The sequence below is a fragment of the Hermetia illucens genome, chromosome 1 (genome assembly GCF_905115235.1).
Source record: "Hermetia illucens chromosome 1, iHerIll2.2.curated.20191125, whole genome shotgun sequence".
NCBI classification, from domain to species: Eukaryota; Metazoa; Arthropoda; class Insecta; order Diptera; family Stratiomyidae; genus Hermetia; species Hermetia illucens.
In genome coordinates, this window is record NC_051849.1 from 65,533,698 (window position 1) to 65,553,696 (window position 19,999).

General features: G+C 39.2%; 2 protein-coding genes across 2 annotated transcripts in view; one reads left to right on the top strand and one right to left on the bottom strand.

The window, feature by feature from the left end:
- Positions 1-19,999, bottom strand: part of LOC119661284 (muscle-specific protein 20-like) — a 166,904-nt gene that overhangs the window by 63,595 nt on the left and 83,310 nt on the right. The window lies entirely within an intron of this gene.
- Positions 2,397-15,799, top strand: LOC119661222 (protein takeout-like). Its single transcript, XM_038070476.1, has 6 exons — positions 2,397-2,731; positions 14,524-14,622; positions 14,745-14,898; positions 15,054-15,187; positions 15,273-15,422; positions 15,483-15,799. Exons 1-6 carry the CDS (start codon positions 2,656-2,658, stop codon positions 15,662-15,664), a joined length of 795 nt encoding a protein of 264 aa, XP_037926404.1. The 5' UTR covers positions 2,397-2,655; the 3' UTR covers positions 15,665-15,799.

Here is a 19,999-nt window from a genome sequence, read left to right on the forward strand (position 1 = left end):
TGAGCGAGTGGAGAGTTTCGCACCACCTACCCGTCCGCATCCGCAACATTCGAAATAAATTTCGAATGCTGCAGATCCTGCCGCGCCACAGATTTCTGTAATCTTTAAGTCCACCCAACTACTGGTCTATGCTGACGATATCGACATCATGGGATCCAGATCCAGATCCAGATTGAGCAGGCGGTGATTGGCGCGAGATCTTAGGCTACACATCAATGAAGGCGGGACAAGATATATGATGGCAACGCCAGCACCAAAAATCAAACAACCAACAACAAACCGCACTGTTCAAACAGGAAGAATAAAGATAGGAGAATACAACTTTGAGACCGTTGATAATTTCTCCTATCTAGGGTCGAAAATCACAACCGATAACAGTTGCGACGATGAAATCTGCGCACGGTTGTTGGCTGCCAACAGAGCCTATTTCAGTTTACAAAAACTGTTCCGCTCGAAACGTCTCACCATATGGTCAAAGCTCTTACTGCACAAGTCAATGAACTTGCCAGTTTTTATGTATTCCTCGGAGACTTGGGTTCCTAGCAAGAAAAATTCCGAACTCTTGGCCGCATTCGAGAGAAGAATCCTCCGAAGAATTGTTGGCCCCCTACATGAGGATGGACGATTTCGTAGCCTACATAACGACGAAATCTTTGAGCAATACCATGACTATCAGATTGTGGATAAAATCCGGCTCAATAGGTTACGGTGGGCGGGTCACTTAATCCGTATGGATGAGGATGATCCAGCCCGGAAAGTCGATAAGGCAATATCTTTGGTAGAAAAAGAAGACAGGGCAAACCCTGCGTGAGATGGAGGGATGGCGTAGGTCAGGGCGCCAGACAGCTTTTAGGGATATCGAATTGGTGGACCTCGGCGCAAAACCGGGATGTCTGTAGTTCCTTATTAAGGCAGGCCTAAATCGGATACCGGTTGTTGCGCCGTTGATGATAATGATGAAGCGTCGAGCAATTTGGCCATGACGGTTCGCCATATTGCCCTAAATTCCGGAACACTGTAGAGAACGCAAAACTTGCCTTATTTCAATGGCCGAAATTCGCGGTTAAAAGTTAGCGGTTAGCAGTTACATCAGGGGAGCACTTCATTCATCACATAAGAAGCGTATGAATGTAGAAATTGAAGGGATATAGAATGAAGTCAAAAAGGCGATCGCAGTCATCCATACGAAACTTAGCAAGGAAGAAGTCAGCCGAAAGAAGTAACAAGTTAGGAAGATGGAGGTTGGAAAAGACAGAGGTGGTTTTAGCGTATAAGTGTTCCAAATAACCATATGACAGAAGCCGTTGGTAGTTTTTGATGTTTTCCATTTTCCAACGAAAAAATGATCGCGAATAAACCGATTTTTTAAAAAAAATCTTACACAAAAGGTCAATGAAAATCAAAATCAAATTAATATTTTAAAGCACGTTCCTGTTTTTGTAATATGATGCCGGGAGACGCTAAAGCAAGGAGGGAAAGGAAGAGAAAAATACTGCGTGTAAACAAAGGAATTTTCTCGTCTGCTCATCGTGGGACAAAGGCGAGCTAAATGATCTACGTTCTGCGAAGCCATGGATACTACAGGTAGTCATTTAGCCTGCAATAACTTGCGAGTATTCCTACTATGCTCCTAAGGCTCTTTTTGGTAAGGTATAAACAATCCTCAGAGCGCTTTGGTTCATTCACCCCATGATCACACTAGAATGTGCCACACTTGGAATAATTAAGATCATCAACTTGCAAGTGAAGGCGGAATTCAAGGCCTGTACAATAGAATGACCGAATTCCAGTTTCCAAAAGCTGTGCCTGAAGTTTTTGAATCTTGAATCATAACCGCTGTAACTCGACTTGTCATCCAGGAAATTACTTAACCGCTTAAGATATTCTCTTTGGGCGAAGTGCCAGAAAATAATGGGTGAAACGCAGGAAATGTAAGTCACGGTAAATATTCCAATGATTCAAATGGCCGTAGTTACATTCGAGGAAAAAAGTCTGTTATTTCGGAAGGATACATAAGGCATGCATACGTAATGTTCGCATACAGAGTTAGCTACAAATATTCGCATATTAGTTTTTAGTTGGATGTTATGATTATGCATGAAAATATTTTCGTTTCAAATGTCATTCGATTTCAATTTTATTGGAAAATATCAAAATAGAGGACTAAATTAAAGAGAAATAAATAAAATTTATTTATAGAAAGCATGTCCGATCCGTATGAAAATGCGTAGCACCGGCTTTCGGCACGGTTATCAGTGGATTAATAGTAAAAAAATCGCATATCATATGCAAAGTGATTTTTCTTGATTTGTCCCCATGGTCAATTTAAGATTGCAGATACGCACTTTTTGGAAAAGCACAGTTAAACAAATTAATTTACGTTTTTGATTTTTAAAAGTGAATATATATAGATGAAGTGAAAAGCAATGAAATCAGTCAATCTTTCATGAAACGCTTGATAGGTTAGGAAATATTTGGATCTTTGGTGGTGATAGCATTTGTTTATATCACCAAATAACCATTCTTTTAAATGTAATTAGCCACGTTGAAAGTGTGATCTTGTTCAAAATTTAGAATCATATCATAAGAATAATCCCGCTGTGGTGTGTTGAATTTCTGTCTTCGTTTGGTTACTTTCCAAAATTACTTGTTAAAATGTTATTATCAATCCTTCTAATAAATTTGCTGTTTGTGATTGCTCGTGCTGGAGTTCCCTATTTAACTGAACAACGTAAGTGATTTGAAAAAATTTAATTATCTCTTCAAATGTTAGATAAAGAATGCATACTGACGAGTGTCTCAAAGTGTTAGTTTCTTAAGAAATAGCAAATCATTTCAAAAGACCTTTCAGTCTAATTCTGCTCCACTGTTTTGTCTTTTAAATTTTGTAAAGATGTTACAAATCCAAATTACTACTTCACATATGCTAAGAATTTCCTAATTTTTATGACCGCATTCAAGTCGAATGAAGCTGTTTTACCTAAAATTGACAAACGACTGAGAATGTCCAAGAAAATAAGTTACACCATTTGCACATTTAAGTTACACTTTACTTACTCAACTCAAGAGAAATATGAATATCTATTTATGTTTAAATGTCTGTTATGTTTTTAGAATAGTTACATATATTTCATATGTGGGACTCATGTCGTTTCTGTGTCGCCAAAGCTTCATTTTGAACTTGCCTCCGAAATATTATAGTTGAAATAATTCATACGATAATGCAATGTGATGAAGAATTTTGGCCATTAGATGATGAAGCTCTTTCTAAAGTCTCATCGTTGCTCATTAAGTCCGCTGTTTGGCCATACATAAAACAATCAATTTAAAATTGAAAATGTAACTCAAAATAAACTTTATTGGAAAGCGAGTGTTCATCCAATTTGGTTAACATCCCACTAAGAAAGAGAATTAGAAAATGAACAACTTGCAAACAATCATTCGAAAATGATATTTAATAATGAATGGTGAAATTTGCTTTTTTTCTCAAGCTTCAATTCTGGAATAAAACTTTTAATTTGCATGTTCTTACATATTTAAAAACAGTAATAAATCAGGGAGACTAGGTTTTATTTACAATAGGTAATATTTCAATTAATTTTGCTTGATATTCTATAGGCCCTATATTCCTTCAAAATTTAATTTGTTATTATTTATTATTATATACGAGCGACAAATCAATCAAATCTGGTTTGAATTTTTCTTAATTTATTCAATATAATATCTGCATATTAATCAAGAAGCAGGCCGAGCTACATCAAAATAGGTACTGCAAATAGAAGCGAATATTATGATCTGATTCGTAATATTAATTTTACATGTTTGTCATTTCGCCTGCAGTTTCTAGTGCTAATTAACTGCTTTCGGAAATATTTTTTATAGTTTTAGAGAAATTAATCATTGTAATGACAATATACTTGAAAAGAAAGTTGTAAAATTGGGAGTTTCTTATGCACATGAAAGTGTGACCGACGTATCTGCATGTGCATATAGTATTTAGGTTTAAACGATATAGATTTTGACTCAGCGTTTTCACAATTTAAAAAATAAGACCTTGTGGTCCTATATTTTTTTTCTGTTATAGAACTTAAAAATCGGTGGTTCAACGATTTGCGCCATGTTTGATTAATTTTCATGACAACCTTAACAACATATGGTCGTATACATGTATCATATCCAAGTATTATTCTACTATCTTTTATTGTTTTCCCCCAAAAATGTACTAATCTTAAAATCAAAGAAAAATTAATAATGAATACTTTCATTTGCGTAAATGTGACCTTAACTGCAACTATCCATCTGAGACTTTATTGCGTAGTAGTAGAAGTGCTTTAACGTCTCTCAACTATCACAAATGAATGTGGACATTACACTTAATGACAATGAACTTGTGCTTTGAATTTTTGAATATGTTTACCTAAAACAGGTTCGATCATTTTCAAGGTGGTTAGGAATCGATAAACGGCACCTTACGCAAATTCATGAAAGTGTCAATGGCTTTGCGTGTTTATAAAACGTTAAAATATTTATTTTTTTTTTGTTTATATGGGTCTATGAAAATCAGCTAATTTGAGCACTCCGTATATTAAAATTGCATTGTGCATGCAAACTAGAATGCTGGTGAAAGTGAGAGTTGGAAGTTGTGCTATCTAAGGTACATATTTAGTCTTTTTAAGTGGTTCCATTCCACGATGTTTGAACACTACAATTATTGGGACCTTTGAATTATATTTGGGCATATATCCTCGCCTATTCTCTCTCTGTTAACTTAATTATTTACCCAGAACTAGTCAGTTTTGCAACAGACTGGATTTTGTACAATCGATATTTGTGCAGAACCAGTAGAACCAGGTTGAAACTACAGTCAGTGATGACGCAACTACAAATCTTGAATAGTTTTGTGCTCATCCCTTCGACTGGCTGTAGCAATGAACATGCGCATAAATGGCATCAAGAAATACCAGAATATCGACAAAGGCTGAACCTTGGTAATGCAGTTGCAATACAGGCACACGATAAAAGAAAATGTCGAACAAGAAACGCAGCTGGAACCCACCTATGTAGATTAGAAATTTTTTTAAAAAGATTTGAGAAATGAGCCGTTGGGACACGAGAATAGCAGTAAGGGGAGAGGTTCTGTAACACATCAATGGAAGTTCCGATATTAGATTATAGGAACACTCGATCTCATAGATCAAAGCTACCCCAAATTCGACTTCTTCAAAATCACCGTGTATCCAATGATGCAATTGATAGCACGGTTCTTCGGTACACTGAAGTAATTCTTATACCAACCCGCACTTTCAACTACCGAAACCTTATCCCTCCTTGGGACGACATCCTGCAAAATACTCAATATAAGAAACCCTACGACTGAGGTAATTTAAAAATACATCTTCTCCGCAGTATTCCCTGCTAAAGAATGAAATCCATGGCTTCAATAATTCGATCTGTGATAGAATCCTCAGCCTGTTTGTTAACCATGCCTATCCTCATATAGAACTGAACCCAAATATATACAGAGTAAAGTCTGCAAAGTCTCGCTTCGACTAGGTAAAGCTGCCAGGTGCAATGGTATACTATCCCAAAATATCTCTCATCCCGAAAAAGCAAACGTCATTGCAAATCATTTCCTGAAAGTCCACCAGTCCACACTCCGCATGCTTGACCAAAGCTGTGAAACCGAAGTTAATTTTTTCAATGTTTTCTCAATTCCACAACATCATATACCCAAAAAAGCAGTCAAACTGGTCTGTTCCTGAATCCACTTCGCCAACCAGAATCACTAGCTCTATCTCACAAATTAACTTGGTCCAGCCCAAATCAGTTCAAATACCCCTTAAGCAGAGTAAAAACAAGGACGCTGCATACGGAGTAATCATGCATTCTCAAAGAATGCAGACACGCGCGGAAACTTATCACGAACGCCATCGAGCAGAGAAGTGACTTCATAGACGGACAAAGGGAACCCTGTGAGAACCAACAAGTCTGGGAACTCGAAAATACGGGGAGCAACCGCATCAGGCCAGTCAGCTGGATGAAGCCTTATATATTTCAACGCTCATCCTGCTGCGACAAAGTGGAAAATCTAACTTCTGATAGAATGGGTATATTGGAGCAATGGGGACGGGTAATTTGCTAAACTGCTCAACAACCAGAATTTCGGTGAGTAGGAGGTCCCACCAACTGAAAACGACGGACAAATATTGCCACCACCAAGCGAAACAGAAATAATCAATGTATTTCAACGGCTCAAAAATCATAAGTCGCCAGAAGCCGATGGAATTACAGCCGAACTGATGCGCAACGTATGGGAGAGCGAATCAATGCCTGATTACTGGCAAAGAGGCATTGTCAGTCCCATACAAAAAAAGTGAGATATTACGCAGTACAGCAATTATAGGGGCATCACGCTGCTGAGTACCATCTATAATATATTCGCCGCTACCTTGCTAGGTCGAATAGCGCCGTACACCCAGAACATCATTGGCCCGTACTACAGAGGCTTCACTTCAGGCAAATCAGCAACACATCAGATTTTATGCGGGAAGCAATGGAAAAACCGTTTGAATATGTCCATCAATTGCACCATTCTTCATCGACTTCAAGGTCGCCTATGATAACCTAGCTAGGGTAAAGCTGTACACGACCATAAGCAAGTTCGGTATCCCGACGGAATTGGCAAGACTGACTAGGCTGAGGACAGATAAAAGCAACAAGATTACTACCGGGACTATTTGACATCAACAATGGTCTAAGACAAGGAGATGCCCTATCATGAACGCTTTTTAACCTGGCCCTGGAGAAAGTAATCCGTGATCCCGAAGCAAGTGCGAGAGGCACCATCCTCTCTAAATTCACCTGACTACTGGCTCATGTCGTTGAAATTGACATGAAGGGAAGAACAACCCAACATGTACGTACAATCCATTTTCATTCTGATCGAACAGGCGCGTCAGATGCTGGGCTGGACATCAATGAAAGCAAATCGAATTATATGGTTGCAACGTCAGCGCCAGAAACCAAAGAACCAACAACATCAAAGCCAACTTGTCAAACGAGAACAATAAAGATATTAGACTACAACGTTGAGACCGTTGATAATTTATCCTATCAAGGGTCGATCACAGCCGGTAACAGCTATGACGATGGAATCCACGCACGGTTGTTCACAGCCAACAGAGCCTATTTCAGCTTACAAAAACTATTTCGCTCGAAACATCTCACCATTGCGTCAAAGCTCTTTCTGCACAAAAAAGTTAGCCACATTCGAGGGAAGAATCCTTCGAGGAATTTTTGACTTTCTACAATGGCATGGACGAATCCTTAGCTTATATAACGACGAAATCTATGAGGGATACCACGACCGGTTGGTTCTTGACCAAGTACTCCTCAATAGGTTACGGTGGGCGAGTTAGTTAATCTGTATGGATGGAGATATCGGTTGTTGCGCCGTGGATGATGACGAAAAACAACATCTCATTCTGGCTTGACGAAATCCCAACCATTGTCTTAAAAAATACTAAGTAGCTATTAGTCCCTTTCTGTCCTCTCTAATTAATCACCTGCTGCTGAACGCCCGCTTTTCCTCGAGCTGGAAGTACGCTCAAATCATTCCTAACGATAAAATAATGAAGATCCTCTCCTTCCTGTTAGCTATAGGCTTAATACCATCCTCTCAGCTTCATACATAATCTTCGAGCGGACTATCAAACTCATCATGGATAAGCACTGTGAAAGCAAAACTGTCAATTGGCCTATCAAATAAGTCTTTCGGTTGAATACGCCCTGCTAACGTTAAAGAAGTCCTCTATCTAGCCGTCACCATCAAGTCTACCTGATTCGATATCCCTCATGTTGATGAGGTATTAAACCATGTAAACCGTGCCTTAAAATCCCTATACCTTATCCTTCGATTCAATAAACCAACCCAAAAAAAGTCAATTTTTTGCTAGAAACAATTAATTAGGTCTTTGATTACTTTCGGACTCATTTTCTGGACGGATATCTTCCCAAGACATATGGGGAGGCAAGTCTCGGGGGAAGGCAAATCCTCCGCCACTGTACCGGCATATTTAAAAACAATGATGGTGCGAAGTACGTATCCAAACAGATCCTCAATGACACTTCCGGGACCCGTATATCAATGCCATTATGGCCAGATATGCAGTCAAATTCCTAGAGACGTGACAGCCACATCCTAACAATAGGGATGGAGAAATACGAGTAGACGGCTGTGTTTGTGCGTAGTACGAAAATGTATCGCTCGCCGCAGCGCCCAGCGAAGAAGGCAGTAAGGGCTGACACACCCGACGAGACGTCGGCATGCGCACAGGCAAATAAAGAAGGAGGCTGAAGCCCAGACAGAACTACGGAGTGCTATTGTTCTGAAGAGAGGCACAGTGGAAACCATTAAAACTGAGTAGATGACTTTGAATATATGCCGAGTGGAAGCGCGGTTTATGGTTCTGCGTAAGCTGAAGGCGAAAGGCTTGTCAACAAAAGCACAGCAGTTTCGAAATACATGGGGTTTGCAACGTTCCTCCAGAAAAACGTCAGCAAAAGCGAGAAAAATAGGCTGATGGAGTTGGAGGAACTTCCGCTTTTAAGGTTTTGTGTTTACACATCGGTTTACTTTCTGTCTGTCCGTCATACGCATTTTTCTCGGAGATGGTTACAGTGATTGACACCAAATTTGGTAGAAAGGTGGGAACTGTGAAAGCTCATGCATACAGTGAGTTACATCCTTTTACATCGAATTTAAGGGGGTCCACATACATGCGAAAGGGGGGTGTACATTTTTTTTCATCAAATATACTCGTGTGGGGTATCACATTAAAGGTCTCGGTTAGTACTTTTCGAAGCCGGTCTTAGTTTTGACATTTGTTGGAAAGGTGGGGAGTGGGGGGGTTGAAACTGATCATTTCTTTAAGGGAGCCATTCTCAGAAACTACCTAACCGAAAAATCTGAAAAAAATCAGGAGGCTGCTACTATATGGTGCCTGGGCTCCGAAACACCTTCCTTACTGATATCTGTACAAATAAAGTTAGTACTAATATATTACTATAATTTTTAGTAATTGGCTGCGAAACCCCCCTTGAGTTCATGCTAGCACGATGCAATAATATAGGATATAATATGGAGCATGATCTCACCCAGTTTGGTGAAAATCGCACTATTACTAACAAAGTTAGAATACGCCAAAGTTATCGCTTCCTTGCAAATTCAAGATAATGAATGTCAATATTATCCGAAATTGGATATTCTCACATAATATATGCATATATTACATGCCACGTACTAAGAAATACATAAAACCTTTCGAAGCTGAAGCGTGCAGCTTCCGGTTTCCCGACTTGTTTAGATAGCATAGGTGATATATTAGAGAGTATGATATATAATTCACAGGTCAAGTTCGTTGAGGAAGTTGGTGGTGATTCCAAGTAGTAATACGGGTTTCGGCCAGCTACAGACTATACGAAAGTAAGGGTAGTTTATCTACCTCTAAATACGTAGCCTGTGACAATGCCACTCGATGATGCCATTGATTGATTGGTCTATCCCTAAATTGCAGGAAAATAATATTATCAATATTTAAGTTTGTGATCACGAAGTTGTATCTGAATTGACAATTAAGTACTTAGGGGTGGTAATCGATCCCAGGCTATATTTCAAGAACAGCTTAGATTATTATCGAAGAGGGTACCGTGGGTTTGCTCATATTTAGCAAGAATGACGCGTAGCTGCCTAAGACCGAGATGCACTCGATTTATTAAAGTTCGTTAAATATGATTATTTTTTTCAGCTATAACACAGTATCTTGTTGATCATTTTTTTTTACTTCATTAAACTATATACTTGACCTTCTCTAAATACTTAAACGTCTAGTACTCGAGTTAATTTTTTGCTCATTTAAATTTCCGAAAAAGTTGATACATTGTTAATTTTCGTACATGTCTGGATAATTGTCGGTGTCTCGTAATTACACTACAGAATATCTGACCGTGTAATTGACGTGTTCATCAGCTTATTTGTTTACACGAATTTTTGCCGAATTCACATATAAATTAAACGACAGAAATGCATATGCAAAACTTCTCATTTGTCTCCTAGTTATTTGCTTGAGTGATAAACACCGAACAACTCGGTACTTATTTCAATAAAATCACGCAATTTCCTCTGAAAATCTATGATTTTATAAGAAACTATTTATCTTCTCACCTTTCCCAAAAAGCCTTGAAATATATGGGCTAAAAGTTATGACCTACATATATATGTTGATGTCTTACCTGAAATGAAAAAAAGAATTCCAATTAATAATAGCTTGTTGGCCATTCTAGTGAAACTAAATATTGAATAACAAAACTTTGATCCTAGCTGAACTTTCTTTTTCACTTTTATTTGAGGGGCGTAAATTTCAAATTGAAATAGTAAAACAATCAAATAGAGTGCCAGGTGTAAGCGAGAATCCATTATAATGAAACTATTAAGAAAATTTATTATTTATTTTTGGCACCCTACATGAGGATGGACGATTCCGTAGCCTATATAACGACGAAATCTATGAGCGATGACCGTCAGATTGTGCCTTAAATCCGCCTCAATGGGATACGGTGGGCGGGTCACTTAATCCGTATGGATGAGGATGATCCCACCCGGAAATTCTATAAGGGCAATATCTATGGGAGAAAAAGAAGACGAGGCGAACCCTGCCTGAGATGGAGCGATGGCGTAGGTCAGGACGCCTGAGAGCTTTTAGGGATATCGAATTGGTGGACCTCGGCGCAAAACCGGGACGTCTGGAGTTCCTTATTAAGGCAGGCTTAGACCGGATACCGGTTGTTGCGCCGTTGATGATGATGATGATGCAGGGAGGTGGACCAAACCCATGGGGAATCCGGCACAGAGTTGCTATGAAGTAGATGAGGAGCGAACACTACAACTGATCTGCCCGCATCATCTTCTCGATATATGTTGGCGCTGTTCCCCCACATAAAGTGCGCTATTCCGCGCAGAAAGTATAAACAAGCGTTGGATGTCTTCACTGCACCTGCGGTAACTGAGGAGAAACTAGTGGTGGTTTGCCAGAGAATTGGTGACAATACAGCTTCCAGGTTAGATGCTGCTCCCAATAGAGCCCCAAGCCTAGTTGCAAAGACCAGACCAGGCTGGTTTATCAGCGTGTTTGAGGCGTGCTTGGTAGAAGAAGTTTTCCCGCTGGGTAGAAAAGGCGAAAACTGGGGACCTATAAACAACCCGGACATCCATCATCAGATGCTCGAAAGGGTCATCTAAAATAGGCTTCTCCTTACCATGGTTTTCGTCAAGCTCACTTAACGAACAACGTCGTAGACGTGTTTTTGAAGTTGGTTGGGGAAATGATGTTGTCAATAAATGCGGTTTCGTAGATGATTAAACCGCGGTTGTCGTAGCGAAACAACGTGAAGAACTGTACGCTAACGAAACAATCAGCGCCATAAAAGCGTGGCTAGAGATGATCCACCTTGATCTTGTGGAACAAAAGAGGATGATGATCTTGATTATTAACCATAGGAAAAGGAATACGATTAGTATTCGTGTTGGTGGTTACATCACTTCAAAGCTGGTTAACAAATATCTGGGAATGATTACTGACGTGAAGATCCATTTCAAGGGACACCTGGATTATTCTTGCGAGAAAGCGGCAAATACCAACGTATCATTTGCATGGATGATGCCTAACATTGGAGGGCCAAGATACAGCCACATATTACTTGTGGCTGGGATGGTTCAGTCTACATTATTATGGGCACCGGTCTGCGAGGAAACAGCATGTGAGGGTACTCGGACGAGGGTAAATATGACTTACCGCTTAGTGGCGTTAAGGGTGTGCAGTTTCTTCAGAACAATCTCAGGCGAGGCAGCGTATGTTATTGCGGGAATCGTCTCGATGGATATTCTGGCAAGTGAGATACGCTGTCTGTACGAGAAAAGGAGAATAAATCTACTAAAAAAGAACACAGAGTGCCTAAAGGTGGCAAAACGGGAGTCGTTGGAAAAATGGTACCAACTGCGGAATGATTCGCAAAGAGTCGCTGGACTTACACTCTGATTCGCCATATTGAGGATTGGTTTCAGCAACGACATGGCGAAATTCACTACCACTTGACTCAATTCCTTTCAGGGTTTGGTGATTACGTAAGTATTTGTACCGATTCGGATTAGATGATACTCTCGTTTGTTCTAAATGTAGTTGCACATCTGAAGATGGGGCAGATTTCGTGTTCTACTGTCCATGATTTTGCCCAGAGAAGGAGCCTCAAAAACTCTTTTAAGATCAGCATACCCTTGCAGAACATTGTTTTAGGAATATTGAAGTAGGAGGTATTGAGGTATTGAAGTCGGAGGTAAACTGGTGTATGGTGAACTCTGTAATTAAAAGGGTTCATGCGCAACGTGGAAAAAGGGAAAGCGCGAGGAGTACGAGAAGAGCGGAAGGCTTGACCACTTAAAGCGCAGTCCGCCACACGAAGTAATGCTTCACGGCGTTTGGAACCGGACAAAGGCTGAAGAAAATGAAGATGTAACTATACAAATCTGTACGCATTACACAACAAAAATTTTAGAAGCGCGGTTTAACGGTGAGCTGCTAGACCTGGTTTTAGATCATTTCTGCACTAATTCATCAAATGATTTTTTTATAAAATGTGACCATGTGGTATCAAATGAAAGGGTTCAATTAGTACTTTTCGAAACTGGTTCCACATTTTATATCGGATGGAACATAGGGGAGTGAGGGCTCAAAATATGACCATCAAAAAGTGTAACAGGTCTCATTCTCAGAATCTATCCAACCGAAAAATCACAGTAGTGCATCTCTACGAAATCTAGACGTCACAATACATCTGGTTCCGATATCTGCACAAATAAAGTTAATAACAGTATATTTCCACATTTTAGAAATGTACCCGGCAACCCCCCTTATGTCTATCCTAGAGGTACAAAAATTGTGTGTAAGGGACAACATAATGTACAATTTGGTCAGGTTTGAAGAAAATCCATTCGACAACGTATATGACGTCATCATCACATATCAGTTCGTCAATTCCACAACGAAATGAGTTCTTATGAATGGGGTCGCAAAGAATTATTTTGTTTTAGTTTTTTAGTCATTTGTATATGAATATCAATTACTCCAACCAGACATGTGTGTATATAGGTATATATTATATGCGTGTTAATGAAGTCTGCGGGTAGTGTCTAATTCAGATAGATATACGAAGTAAATCGGAAATATGGGTACGATCAATTTATATACGTGCATATATATGTACAGTATTCGGAAATAGGCAGTTTGTTTGTTTAGGGTGAGCATAATATCTATGGCTGTAATATGAAGGAATATGTTGGATTTGTATTTTTATATGGATAGAAAAATATGCGTTGAAGTTTCTTACATAAGATGAACACAAAACCTTTATACTCGAAGCGCGAACTTCTGGTATTACGACTTGTTTTGATATTATCTCCCTTCTCAAAAAGTCATGGATACTCAAAGTGAGGTTGATTTAACGTCGAGCCCAACCCCGAAAGGGTAAAGGAGATAATGGAAAAAAAAGCGGAAAATTCCTTCTTTCAAGCACCATTGGAAAATCGCGGTAGTTAGCATCTGTTCTTTTACAGTAAGCATTTTTTATATGGGTATGACATATTACACGGTTGGACAGATACTGGCCATTTCAACCGCGCCGCGTGGCTAGCCGCAGCACCCAACCCGTCTGGCGGTTAACCGCAAGTGCGAATGAACCGTAGTCCCTTCTTTGAGTGTATTTCTTGTGTGTTGACACTGTGTTTTGTCTGTAAATAAGCGTAAGAAAAGATATCCCTTCTTGACTTTTCGAATAATTTTTTTTTCAGGCGTTTTTTTTTCAAATTTGAGGGAATTCTATCCCAAAAACTGATAAACTGATCATTATAAAGTTTGAAAGTAGGAAGAAATGAAATTGTCGAGAATATAAACCAAATTTGTTGATGATATCATTATTTTTAAGGATGCTTTTTTTGCATAATTAGTGAAAAAATGATGAAAATTGAAATATTTTTTTTTCAATCGCATCTGTGCTGCCGCTTTGTAGAAAAGTGAGTGTGATAGACAGACAGAAAAATATACAGCAAGTCGATTTTGGTACGGTTTTGTTTTACATAAAACCTTTAAAATTACCCTTGAGCATTAATATTCTCCTGTTGACTTGGAAGTCATTTCAAGAAACGAGACAACAATGCGTGAAAGTATAATCTGCTACATAATAGCTGAAAAGATTGGGTCAAATGCACCCAAAACGAAATTCTTCACACTATGTCTAATTGAAAATTTTTTATTTTCCATAACGCCGCCTTTAATTTGCGTTAGATTCTTTATTTCTTGATTTATAATTTTTGTAAAAGCGCATGTATGATATCTATTCTTACTTTCTAAAGCTAAATTTAACTTCACTTTCTAATTCCAATTAATTTTCTTATTCTAAATTTAACTTCTGTTTCAGCGTCTTATGTACCGCCGTGCCGGATCAAGTCGCCAGACTTTGTAAAATGTTCAACAAGGAGTGCCCAAAAGTTATTTAGTGAAATATCAGCTAAAGGAGGTACTCATTTCTATTGTTTTTTCTATAATTCCTGAATTTCTAGTCTCTATCAAAGAATGTTTGATTTCTGAGGTCCAAACAATTAAAAGATCGCAGATAGTAATTAGGAATCAACATTTTAGGACTTCCTGGATTGGACAGTATTCCACCAATTGATCCATTAAGAGTCAATAAAATTAGAGTTACCCAAGGTGGTGATAATGCGTTAAATATAAAGTTGGATCTATCAAAAGTTCTAGCCAGCGGTTTTGGAAAAATAAAAGTGATAGAAAGCAGGTAATTCAAATGTTAAAATATATGTGAATCCGTGATTACGGTCCATGATACTGACACCATACGCCCACAAACATAAATTACTGCATTCAAATATGTATCTTTCCAATAATAATTTGTCTTAATTGTTCAATAACATTTCAATATTTAAACGACAGAGTGAGTTCTAAAGATTATAGTTGGGTCACTAAACTATCTGTACCGAAAATGACAATAGTTGGGGACTATGTACTTAAGGGAAGAATACTTTTAATCCCACTAAACGGAAAGGGAAAAATGACCTTCCAGATAGGTAAGTAATTGTAAACGGAAATAAGGTAGCAATATAGCATATATCGCTGCAAATGTACTAAGATTTTCGATTTTTTTCTCTACAGACAATCCAAAAATCGAAATGCATACCAAGACAAGATTGTACGAAAAAGGAGGCTTTACTTTTTACAACGTTACAGATGGTGATTGTGATTATACCATAAAAAAACTATCAGTAAATTTTGAGAACTTGTTTAATGGCAACAAGGAACTAGGTAAATTTAAAAAAAAATGATCTTCCTAATAGTAAGTATATATCAACATCTTTTTCACAGAGGACAGTACTAATGCTTTCTTCAATCAGAATTGGCAAATTCTTAACGATTCACTGAAGCCGGTTTTAGCACAAACTATCGCTGATATATTTTTGGGCTATTTACAGTCGATTTTCCATGCAATACCAGCCAATTTCTTTGTCACAGATATTCCCACGCCCAAGGAACTTTACGGCGAATAAATTTCACTTGACAGGGCGGAAAGCTAACGTGATATATTGACATATTTATATATAGATACGTAAGAACTAGTTTATAGAGACTGTATTCAAACTTTAAGCTATAAATAAAAATATTTATCCAGCCACTAATTCCGTTTTTTTTTTAATTTATGACAACGAAAGAATCGTAATGTAAAAAGAGTTAAGAAGAAATGTATCTGCAGATATATTAGGGATAGGGTTATAAACAGCGTCATTTGAAAAATCTCAACACTATCTTAGGAACTGTGAGTATCTTTCAGCTAACAAAAACACGAATAGACTTTATGGACGGACACTGTCCCAGAACATGCGTGGCGGTTTCGACACTTACTGTGTCCGTAGACGTCCCTAGCTTCTCTAGGGGATAGTTTAGTCGGCAATGCGAATATTCCCACTATGATCCGGAAGCTACTTTGTGGGGTTTAAACAATGCATCGATTGCCTCGGTTCGTACTATGTTTCCCTTGGATCAATGATCCTGGTGCCCTCTTCCTCATCTGTGAGGGATCTGTAATCAGTTATTAAATTAAGCCGTAAGTCACTGCCTCGCTCTCTCATTTTCCCTGTTATGTTATGTTTCTTATCGAAATCAATACTCATTTTCATACTATAGCTTAGTATCAGTAGTTTGGGATACCGCTTGGCAGGAATATCATTTGCCTTCTCTTGCCGGCATTTTGACGGAATTTTACACAAGCAAACCAGTCTTTTAGATTTGTGGAACTCCCTTGCATTAGCGATGAATTCTGTATTGTGTTTCCCGATTATCTCTATATAGGTAGCCATTGGCCATAATGTTTGCAAGTGTATATCCAGTGCGGCATTTTCGGGGTGAAATCCCACTTTTCTCTGTCAGAAGCCTTGCAGCTTTCCGACATATGTTTTCAACAAGTGTCTAGGGTGACTCCCTAATATTTGATCTGTGTTGCCAGTTTCACCTCCATGCTATGTTGTCTAATGGCAATCAGGTGATCAAGCTAACACTTCCTACTGAATGGTACTCTAGGAGTACTTATGATTCGAAGCCCAGTTTGGATTCTATCCCATAGGATATCTTGATATTGCCCCCTACTAATTAAAACGATGTCATCAGCCTGGACCTGTATTCTAGTGTTTGTTAGCACTTTTAGGTGTTCATCACCTACCATACTCCACATTCGCAGTGATAGCACCTCACCCTGTGGACCATTTTGAGTTTACCAGGGCGTTCCCTTGTAGATTAGGGCATCTCATATCTCTGTGTGCAATGTGTTGTCGAACGCTCTTTCGATATTCAAAAACGCATAAAGTGCTGTTTCTTATGTTTGTATTTCTGCAGCTGATACAGGGCCATTTCGGTTGGCCGTACTGCACGGCATGCTCACTTTGATATAGGGCAATACACCTTAGAAATTTAATTGTAATGTAGTTGTATATGACCTTCGCTGCTGTTTTGACGATGGACGATGTTAGACAAAGTAGTCTGAATCTTTTAGGGGGAAGAGGTTTTCTTTTCATCCGTTTTCGCCTTCATGTCCTTGGTACATATCTCAATGCTATGTTGCCCCTTCCTGTCCTTGGAAGAGACCTTAAGATAATTGCCAGGCCTCTATGGAGTAGTGCTAGGGAAATATTATCTACACCGACTGATTTCAGCAGTTTCAACGTTTCCACTGCCCATATTACCTTAGCTTCCGGGCGTACCCCTTTTACTAGTTTACAGTTCTCTTTTTTACCCTTGTTGATGTACCCGGCCTAACTCACTCTTGGTAAGTGCCCACCTTCCTTCTGCAGACAGCTTTTTATAGACTGGATACTTTTGTAGTTTGTCCAATTCAGTAGTGGTGATTATTAAGAGTTTTATAAAGAAGAGTGACAGGCAGAGAAAGATGAAGGTGAGTCTTTCCGACTGTAAAATGGGAATAGGTTTGCCAACTAGCACTCGATGTTGGGATTTATGGAGGGCTAATAACACTATCCTGGAAAAACTACCTGTTATGAAGCCGAGAAAGAAGGCTCGAACTATATCGTGATTCACCACAATAAACCTAGCCGAGAAGTAGGACAAAAAATTTTCTCATTTTCTTATGGAAATATAAGGCGGATATTACTACATTAGAAGAAATAAGCAGACAGGCGTCTGCTTGATGGGGAAGGGTGATTCTACCTATACCTGTAATCCAGTAAATGATGTGTTCGAAGATCCATTTCTTACGGCTCCACTTCGCATGAGTCTGTTACGGTGCCTAGCCATTTCATTGAACGGAAATGGAATTTCACCGAATGATTAACCATTGAGAATAGTGCTTAAGTGCTCCCTCTGGCTCGTGAGATGCACCAGATCGTGGATGGGGGGCCTAAAGTTAATGTCTATCGATGGACATCTAGCAATCTGCACGTGGTACACGAAGTCGAAATCAGTCTTATTTGTGGAAGCGCTCAGCCCACTAGTTTTTATGTTCGTACATGGAAGTTTAAAAACCTTAGAAAGAGACCTTCGCTCAAGCTCGACCTGTGAACGTCATAGCTAGAGTGGGTACGTCTGGAATTCGTATTCATGAAAAACCACCGCCGGGCTCTCCAGCCCCAGGTCCGCAGTACCATCATTGCGCCTTTAGATACCCATGCTTCTGTTCCTTTTGGTTTTGCTAATGTTGGGAATGAGTCTATGCGTCCAGTGATGCTTAATCACTCGTCCCATCTACGTTGCTGGTGAACATATGATTTTGACCATGCCACATTCCTGCAAGTATTTGACAGTCGGCTTCGAGACTTTCACTTTCACAGCTTTCTTGTGTCTACGGTTCGTTAAAAAGGCTGCATCCGTTTTTTCACTCATCAAAAGCAACCCGGATTTCTCGAGCCAGAACTTCGCTACTCTCAGTATCTTCATCATGTGGACCTCTATATCCACTAATCGTAGCCTCTTTTGGGACGGGAGGAACAAGCACACCATTCTCCAGTACAGGACCCAGCACTGAGCTTTGTGATACCTTGCTGTGATGACGTGATTCTGGGGCCATCATCCGTCCCATACCAAAAAGTCCCTTCTGAGAGATAATTTTCCACCATCATCACCAGCGGCACAACTACCGGTATCCGATCTAGGCCTGCCATGTTAAGGGCTCCTGACACCCTGGTTTTGCGTCAAGGTCCACCATTCTCCACCAGACCCTCCAAATATCTCGGGACATCTATATCCACCAATGCTTAGTTAGCGGATTTGAATGCATTTTTAAAATTCAATACAAACACCGCACAGCAGCAAGCAGAACTGAGTGCGTTTTTTGCCAGATTCACCACGCTTTTTACGGCCACTGTAGAATGAGGACGCTTAAACCCATACTGATGATCTGAGAAGCTATTGTCTCGAAGGGGTTAGCGAAAAGTTTGGACTTAGTCTTCACTGCCAACTTCAAAGTTTTTTTTTGAGTTTCCACCCAATTTTTGGGGCCTTATTGCCCTTATTGCCTTATTCCTGTAGCTCCTTCTCGGTAGCTGGAGCAACGAACTCAGAGCAGTTCATTGAGGAGTTTTTGAGATCAGCTATTTTCGGCGTTATATTATTTTTCTTTGAAGGGTTATCTTAGGATATCGAGAGAACTTATTATGAATCTAGACGCCCCTCTTTGCGGTGAATATGATGATGTTACTCGCATATTACAAGATATTCATTGGCTTTGGTTCGAGACCGAAATTAGGATATCTGCAGTGAAGAGCGCGAAGAAGCCTACTGAGAAAACAAATGGTTTTGGAATAATAGCAGGGCTCGTATGTAGTGAGATACTGTCTATTTGAAAGCTAAGAAGTTAGATGGAAGGATATTTTTTAGTTTATGGATGAGTCCGTACCATTGCGCAAGGTTAACACTTTAGGAGTTAGCTAGTAGATATATTATGGTTAACTGCGGGCAGGATATTGGTTTTAAACATAGGAAAAGAGTCTTCAATTGTGGGATACTATTATTTCTGTTTTGTTCGACGATTCTGGGGGAGAGCGAGAAGATGGAGATGGACTTGTAACTATCAGAACGGACAGGATTTTCATCACTTTTGCGATTGCCAATGGTGATCATTTTTCACATGTATGTCAGCATCGTTCATGCAAGGTGTAGTTGGCAAAATCAACTAAGGTCATTGAGCTTGAAAGCTATTCAAAATATGGTTATCTTCATGCGGAAGAGAACAGATTCCGCAAGAGAAGTCAAAAAGTGTGGTACGCATTATCCACACTGCTATCTTCTGTATAGATAATGCGAAAATTACAGACGCATCTAACTACTTTGTATGTCCTATAAAATCTTCACAAAAATACTAAAGAAAAGAATTAGATTGT

Coding starts and splice junctions, on each gene's coding strand:
- LOC119661222 (XM_038070476.1), top strand. CDS start 2,656: ATGTTATTATCAATCCTTCTAATAAATTTGCTGTTTGTGATTGCTCGT. Junction 2,732..14,523: donor TCCCTATTTAACTGAACAAC/GTAAGTGATTTG, acceptor CTTCTGTTTCAG/CGTCTTATGTACCGCCGTGC. Junction 15,423..15,482: donor TAATGGCAACAAGGAACTAG/GTAAATTTAAAA, acceptor TCTTTTTCACAG/AGGACAGTACTAATGCTTTC.